Source organism: Gossypium hirsutum, chromosome A12 (assembly GCF_007990345.1).
Source record: "Gossypium hirsutum isolate 1008001.06 chromosome A12, Gossypium_hirsutum_v2.1, whole genome shotgun sequence".
Taxonomy (NCBI): Eukaryota; Viridiplantae; Streptophyta; class Magnoliopsida; order Malvales; family Malvaceae; genus Gossypium; species Gossypium hirsutum.
The window spans coordinates 83,784,404-83,792,627 of NC_053435.1; the positions used below are offsets into that span (position 1 = coordinate 83,784,404).

The 8,224-nt window shown below is 36.3% G+C and overlaps 1 protein-coding gene across 6 annotated transcripts; it reads right to left on the reverse strand.

Moving 5' to 3' along the window:
- Positions 1–1,039: 1,039 nt before the first annotated feature.
- LOC107922823 (ABC transporter B family member 4) lies at positions 1,040–7,384 on the reverse strand. Of its 6 annotated transcripts, XM_016853027.2 has the most exons (15): positions 6,924–7,314; positions 6,830–6,847; positions 6,672–6,723; positions 5,963–6,309; positions 5,824–5,878; positions 5,570–5,745; positions 5,263–5,484; positions 4,961–5,199; positions 4,348–4,873; positions 3,984–4,257; positions 2,800–3,674; positions 2,447–2,713; positions 2,091–2,354; positions 1,729–2,022; positions 1,040–1,653 (listed from the first exon to the last, which is right to left on the reverse strand). In XM_016853027.2, the coding sequence occupies exons 4-15, from the start codon at positions 6,242–6,244 to the stop codon at positions 1,297–1,299; spliced, it is 3,831 nt and encodes a 1,276-aa protein (XP_016708516.1). In that variant the 5' UTR covers positions 6,245–6,309; positions 6,672–6,723; positions 6,830–6,847; positions 6,924–7,314; the 3' UTR covers positions 1,040–1,296. The 6 variants fall into 6 exon arrangements, with proteins under 6 accessions (XP_016708516.1, XP_016708524.1, XP_016708503.1 ...); XM_016853035.2 differs by lacking the exon at positions 6,672–6,723; XM_016853014.2 differs by having other exon boundaries at positions 6,830–7,314.
- Positions 7,385–8,224: the final 840 nt, after the last annotated feature.

Below are 8,224 nucleotides of genomic sequence, written 5' to 3' on the forward strand. Positions count from 1 at the left end.
AAAGTCGATTACATCTGTTCTAAAAAAGACTTGATTAAATCGACCAATTAAACCAATTGCTCCTCTATGAAACCTATACCAAACTTTCAATAGATTTTAAAGTTACAATACCAACAACAATAGGAAATGTCATAATAAGAATCAACCACAAAGGGAGCATCATGGGGAATAGTCTTGAGTGGTGTGTTAATAAAGAGTCTCAATAAAGGAGGAAGTAAGGAGGAAAAGGTGGTGAATATGAGAAAGTCTATTCACCTGTGATAAGTGGAGAACTAGAGTAAAAGGTTGAGGAGGAAAAGAAGAGGAGGAAGGAAAAGGCTAAGGGGATACACTTGACTTTTCTTGAAGAAGAAGGAGGAGATCCTTCATTTCTCTTGCTTTGAGGTATATATAGGAGGGTGCCACTCGTTTGGTAGTGCCACGTAGTCAACAATATGGAAAGTAGGCCTATTTGTGTGGTCGGCCAGGTAACAGGGTCGTTACAGGTCAATTGTCGCTATATACGATTCTACTTTGATATTCTCCTTGTTGAGATTGTATGAAGTTGTTATACCTTAGTTGTCCATCAATGATTCCCACGGAGAGTTCATAACGAATGGCCTCTAGATGGTTCAAATAGGATTTGTGAAGGGTTGATCATGAATGGCTCTAAATGGGGACTTACCATAAAAGGCATTAAGCAGAATGTTGCTCGTGAGTTGCTTCCAACGGAAGGTCATTACCAAGCTGTCCCATGTTTTGTCACATGTCCTTGCCACAGTAGGGTATAACATGGTGCTTCTCTAATAACAAAATGCACCCTTAGAAGATCAGATGGAAGCTCTAAGGAAAGAGAAGGAATCTTTTCGTAGAACCAAGTCCAATAATGCTGAATAGACCTCATACTCCAACCATCCCTTGGCTTAAAAAATTGCTAGTGAGCAGATGCCTAATCTATGTCCTATATATATAATTTGACCTAAACACACATGCTAGGGAAACACTTGAAATTTATAAAAATATTAAAAGGATTAAACGGTGAACAATAATGCATCTTACATTCATTGAATTCATGATATTTTATTCCCATATTATATGCAATAGTAAGACCAAATTATCCATCAAGTAAATTTAACAGTTTGCTTCAAAGTTAAATTCCTCAATTTTCTAATAGACATTTCAACCTATAGTACAAGGACCATTTAGGTAATTTAACCATAAATTTATTATAAGATACAATGCTTATAAGATCAGATTTGCTAGCAGAGAAAAGAATAAGAAAATGATCCTTATGGTTACCAAAAAAAGAAAATAGTTTTATGAAGCGGAAGCACTCATGTGAAGTGCAACCAAAGAAGCATAAATACCATCTTTGATATTTATCAAGGTGTCATGTTTTCCTTTCTCTACAATGACACCATTTTTAACCACTGCAATCACATCTGCATTTTTTATTGTCGACAGCCGATGAGCAACCACCACCGTTGTGCGGTTCACCATGACTCTATCTAATGCATCCTGAACCACCCTCTCTGATTCGGCATCCAACGCACTTGTTGCCTCGTCTAGGAGAAGTATCTTCGGACTTTTAACTATGGCTCGTGCAATGGCTACCCTTTGCTTTTGTCCTCCTGATAATTGAACACCTCGCTCTCCTACTACCGTATCGTAACCCTATATGATAATTGATTATAAAGTGATTGTATGAACGCACTGAGTTAAACCCGGATTTTGTTATCGAGTTCTAACCTGTTGTAATGAGCTTATGAACTTGAGAGCATTGGCCAACTCTGATGCAGCTAAGATTTCTGCCTCGGTTGCATTTCCTCCCTTTCCGTATGCAATGTTGGCACGGATTGTTTCGTTAAACAAAACAGGTTCTTGGCTAACAAGCCCGATTTGTTGCCTCAACCACTTTAATTGGAGGTTTTGGATTTCAACTCCATCAAGAGTGATATGTCCCGAATCAGGATCGTAAAATCTCTGCAATAATGAAATCACTGTGGATTTCCCACTCCCACTTTCTCCAACCAAAGCAACAGTCTGAAAAAAAGTTGACATTAACGTATGTATGATTTAGTCTCTATGAAATGGCAAATGGATTGTTTTACCTTGCCAGCATGGATAGACAAACTCAAGTCTCGGAAAATTTGAATGTCTGGCCTTAATGGATACTTGAAACTAACATGATGAAGCTCGATATCTCCCTTCACGTTTTCTAGTGTTGTCCCGGACTCATCGCTCGGGTCTATCTTAGACTCGCGGTCTATAATTGCAAATATGGAAGCAGCAGCCGACTTGGCTTTGCTGGAATCAGGAGCAAAGGAGCTTGATTGAGTAATTCCAATAGTCGCCATTGTCAAACCAAAGAAAACCTACAAAAATAGATATCAGTCTCATTCTCATAGTCATATACATAGTGAATAGGTCTCAAAATGGTTCCAACAGAACTGGATTTTAGACTCACTTGAAAAACATCTGAGAATGTTACGTGACCGTGCTTGACAAGCTGAGCTCCGGCATAGAAATTGGTAGCATAAACAGCAAACATAAAAAAGAATGACAGTCCAAATCCTGATCCACTAATCAACCCTTGCTTAATCCCTGTTTGCAATGGACCCTCGCATTTCTTGCTATAGAGTTGCATCATTTTTTCCTCTGCACAAAATGAAGCTACTGTTCTTATACTCCCGACAGCATCATTAGCAACTTGGCTTGCGTCTTCATACATCATCTGTAACCATTTATATTTACATCCAAATGAATTATATGCATATAACATATTGCATTAGATATCAAGGTCGACAGTTTTGAGCATACCTTTGCATCTGCACTAAATCCCTTCATGAAATTTGCTTGAAAATATCCAGTGAATCCTATCAAAGGGACTAGACCTAGCATTATAAGTGCCAATTGCCAACTTGCAACAAAAGCAATGACCAAACCAGCAATGGCCGATGCAAGGTTTGATACCATCTGAGCTAGTGCATCTCCAACTAGACCACGTATTGAGGCTGCATCAACCGAGAGCCTTGCACCGATTGAACCACTGGAATTATCTGGTTCATCAAACCAACCAACTTCCATGTGAACCACCTTCGAAAAACACATTAATCTTATTTTTTGGATTAGTTTACATCCAGCAATGGAGAAAAAGTATGTTCGTGCTGGAGATGCCAATAATGATGCCAGGCCAAGGGCCATAAATATCAGTGCCCAGAATCTCGTATCCTTTTTCAACTCATCAGGTGGTTTAAAGAATGTTTCGATTACATGGGAAAGCAGCAGACCATAAATTGGCAGTATGACACCATTGGCAACAGCGGCTATAGTTCCAAGTAGGAGAACAGGAATCTCTGGCTTGTTGAGGTAAGCTAGCCGACGGATAGGAACCTCTAGAGGCTGCTTTAATGGCTGTTTGGAAGGGTCTTCGGTATCTACTGTTGCAGAATCATTGACATTCATTCCAGTAGGCAAACCGAAGGATACAGAGAAAGAATGGCGGCTGCTATTTCCTATAGATGATCCCCTACTGATTGATCGCTTCATTGATCTTCTCAGGCTTGACTGTCTAAATGATTCTGGGGTAACTTCTGACAAATCTGCTACCTGTTCTGACTCTTTATTTACTTCTTGTAATCGAATAAGCTGAGAGTACGCTCCCTCGGGATCCCTGAGTAGTTCTGAATGTGACCCTGATCGATTTACAAAATGTTATTAACAATAGCGCTTAAGCAAATGCATCTCTCATTGAACCAACTCAATCAGTTAGTTCAGCTAGTGTTAGTTAATGTCTAGTCTGTTGAAATCAGTTAAGAGATTAGTTCTTCTGTTATGAAGTAGTTAGATTTTGCTGTATAAATAAGCATACTCATGTGCTTATGAATCAGGTTGATATAATCAATAATTCTCAGATTGCTTCTAAGTTCCTAGCTGTTCTATACAACATAGCTTCCTTTATGAACAAGTTAAAACAATTCAAGTAAGACATTCTTTTAACCTACCTTTTTCAACCATCTTTCCTCGATGAATTACGGCAATTGTATCTGCATTTCTCACGGTACTCAAACGATGAGCAACGATGACCGTAGTCCTATTGCCCATTATGCGGTCCAATGCCTCTTGTACCACTCTTTCAGATTCTGCATCTAATGCACTTGTAGCTTCGTCTAAAAGCAAAATCCGAGGGTCCTTTAGAATTGCTCTTGCTATTGCAACTCTCTGCTTCTGTCCACCAGAAAGCTGAGTCCCATGCTCTCCAACCATGGTATCTAGCCCCTACATATGAAGTTCAAAGTTGACATATCTTTTATAAAATGTATGATACGGACAAGAAATAATCATGTTCTTCAGACAAGGGATTAGAACCTGAGGTAGTTTATCGATGAACTTAGCAGCATTTGCAAGTTCAGCCGCGGCTTGTATCTCTTCTATGGTTGCATCTTCTTTTCCATATGCAATATTATCCTTAATGCTTGATGTAAACAACACAGGTTCTTGGCTAACAAGGCCAATCTTTCCCCTGATCCATCTAAGTTGGAAATCTTTGAGGTTAATGCCATCGATAAGCACTTCACCGGCTTGTGGATCATAAAACCTTTCTATAAGACTAATTACAGTTGATTTCCCACTTCCACTTTCTCCAACTAAAGCAGCTGTTGTACCACATGGAATAGAAAGAGAGAATCCACTGAAAATTTGCTCTTCTGGCCTGGCTGGATAACTGAAATAAACATCTCTCAATTCCACATCCCCGTGAATGTCCTCCAACACTTTCCCACTCATATCGTATGGGTCGATCTCAGGCTTCCTATTGATGGTCTTGAACATCTTAAATGCCGCAGCTTGACCAGCAGCAAATGCACTCATGCATGGTGATGCCTGCCCCAGGGACCTTAAACATCCATAACCATTAAGGGTTCAGCCTATGAACTATGAAGTATGCATCATAATTAAGTCGAAATTTAAACTTTTCACTTACATTGAACCGGTCAATACAGCGATAATCACATTAACTACTACACCACCAGTGTACCCTTTCTCCAAAATCATCTTCCCACCAAACCATACAGCCAAAGAATAACTGCAGAATATGATCAACAAGACTACACCGAGACCGAGTCCAGCAGCAGTTCCCTCATGAACACCTGATTTATAAGCCGTAACAAGAAATTTGTTGTAATTGCTTATGGCTTGCTTCTCACCAGTAAATGATGCAACCTGGAATAAGATGAAACAATTAGTCATTTATTAAAAAACAACTGTGTTTTATGTAGAACATACAGTTCTAATTGAACCAATTGTCTGTTCAACAACGGTGGCAGCTTTAGCATAAGCAGTTTGTCCACGAGTTGCCATCTTAGATATAATGACAGCCATCGTTGCACCAGATAATACAAGGAGAGGGATAGATGACAACATGACAAGAGTTAGAAGCCATCCCTTGACAAATGCTATAGTGAAACCTCCAAAGAATGTGGACAGCAATTGTAAAACCTTCCCAACCTGCAAAACAAATACGTAAACATTTCAATGATCGCTTCTATATGATGATTTCCATAGGACTTGTTCATTGATTCGATATATATACCTTTTCTCCCATGGCATCTTGTATGAGAACTGTGTCACCAGACATACGTCCAACGACCTCTCCCGTGTTTGTTTCAACATCAAAGAAAGCAATATCTTGTCTCAATATGGTTTTCAAGTACAAGCCCCTTATTCGAGCAGCTTGTCTCTCACCTGTGACCATCCAGCAACTCACCTCTGAAAAAGCAAGTCCAAGCTTCCTCAATCTCTGGTTAAAATGAGACATAAAGTACTCAAAACAAGAGATTTACTTACGGAGAAATGCCGCCACCCCGGCCCCAACCGCGAGGTAGACAAATTTCAAAGAAACCTATGATTTTTGCAAGAATCTAGTTAATGATGCCTTCATTTCAAGAACTGAAAAACAAATACAAGTTATAAGAGATAACTATACCTTTGAGACCACATGAACCACTTGGTTATTACTCTGGTTTTGTCCAAAAGCGTTAACAAGATCTCCGAATAAGATTGTCATAAGGGGCATACATAAACCGTTCCCGACCGCACCGACTGTACCAACGATCATTAACAAGATATCGGTTGAATCTGCGAACACAAACAATTTGTGAAACGGAACAGTGTTGGTTTTCTCATCTCCTTTGCTGGTTTCCTGGCTTTTTGATGTGCTGGCCTTGTGCAGGTTGGTATCACCATTAAAGCCATTCTCAGTAGCCATTGTTATGACTTCTCAAGCTATATTAATTTGGTTGATGCTCAACAACTTCAGAATTTATACTGCAGCTGCAGCAATGAATTTAAGGTACAACATTTGAGGATTCAAAGGATTTCTTATCCTATAAGCAACTAAAACAAAAACCTCAGTTTTTGGATTCCACAGATTTAGATTAAAAAACAAGAATAAAAATTCTTACAAAGAAAACCAGCAGACACAACATTAAGATCATTGTTTTAATCCCAGGAAAGAAATAAAAAAGCCACCTTGAAGTAAAAAAATCAATTCACATTAAATAAAAAAATAAAACTTTCTTGAGGACGTATAAATTTAGCACCTTGGTTAAATTTATTCCATGAGCCAAAAAAAGAAAAAAAAGAAAAGGAAAACCCAGATAGGGCAGTCATGATTCATATTAAAAAAACAGTACCAAACCCCTGTTTTTGGCATCAAAAGCTGAAAGCTTCACCATCATTTGAACACTGAAAGAAGAACATACCATTGATAGAACCATCATTTATGCATAACCCAAATCCCCAAAATCACTAAAAATGATGAAAAAGTAGTCATTGAGAAACATTTACATACCCAAAGTTCAAAGGGCAGCTGAAATGAAAAAAAAAAAAACTCAGTCTTTGGCTTCTCTCTGTGTTTTGAGCTGTTTAGAGACATGTATACTTACATTGGTTCTTTTCCTTTGAAAGTTGATGACTTGCTGCCACTGGAAATAACAATCATGCAAACGATAATCACACGTAGTACCATTTAAATCACCAAACAAATAATATTAATCATTCAAAGAAAGAACAACGTCGGACACATGAAGACTCTCAAGACAAATCATCAAATATTTTATTTTAAAATATACCTAATTATTCACAGTTATTGTCTAAGAAATATCTAAATAAATTTGATTAATATGATATTCAAGAGGATTTAAAGTATACATATATGGCATTAGACCTAATTATTTGAATTGATTTTGAATAGACTCAATTTCAGTTAAACCAGTGTTTGGACTAAAAAATAATAGAAAGAACATCTAACTAGTAACTACAAGCGTAACAACCACGTCTTGTAATTATAAGAAATTTTAATTTTTTCTTTATATATTTTAGATATCACATACTCATGGGCATAGTTAGGAGTGATCGTAGGGGTCTCGGCCCTTTTAAAATAAAAAAATTTTCATTTAAATTTTTTAATTTAAATTTTTAAAATTTTTTAAAATTTTAAATTAGAATTACACTTTGGTCTCTTAAAAATGATAAAATTTTAATTTAATTATTTAAAAATTATAAAGATATAGGCTATTGAAATGATGAAATTACATTTTTATTATCGTAAAAATTACAATTTAATTTCAACTCCTAAAAATTTTTTTTAACTTCACCCATGCACATAGTATTTGCAAAAGAATATAACTATTAGAGTAATAATATTAATATTATAAGAAATTTTAAGTGTTTAATTATAATAATATAATTATATCTTAATTTCTTACATTAGGTTTTATATTTTCTTTCCTTTAATAGTTAATAATTCACTTTCCTAAGAATTGGAGTGTGTAATTGAAGTTCTGCAATTAAACTCAATTAATCGAAACATATTAACTATAATGATTACCCAAACTTATCACACATAAGCGGCTACCAATAATGACAACCAAATTCACTTATTGAATGCCTTTTCATAAACATGTTCATTTCACAAAGTGTAATATATCTTAAAAAATGATTATTTTAAAAAAAATTATAGTTATCAAAATTACTAATTTGATACTGTAATTAGATGCTTCAATTACACTCAATTCAATGAATTTACTATTTATAATGTAACACAAAACATGCTATGTGTGATTTGAAGTAATTATTTTCTAATCTAATTACTAGGTGGACTTTCCAAATAGCCTTAACAATTCTTTTAAATGATTTTCCTAGCACACTCTAAGTTATTTTGATTTTAAATGTTTTAAATAATTTC

Coding starts and splice junctions, on each gene's coding strand:
- LOC107922823 (XM_041082899.1), bottom strand. CDS start 6,244: ATGGCTACTGAGAATGGCTTTAATGGTGATACCAACCTGCACAAGGCC. Junction 2,355..2,446: donor CATTCTCAGATGTTTTTCAA/GTGAGTCTAAAA, acceptor CTATTTTTGTAG/GTTTTCTTTGGTTTGACAAT. Junction 2,023..2,090: donor TGTCTATCCATGCTGGCAAG/GTAAAACAATCC, acceptor ACTTTTTTTCAG/ACTGTTGCTTTGGTTGGAGA.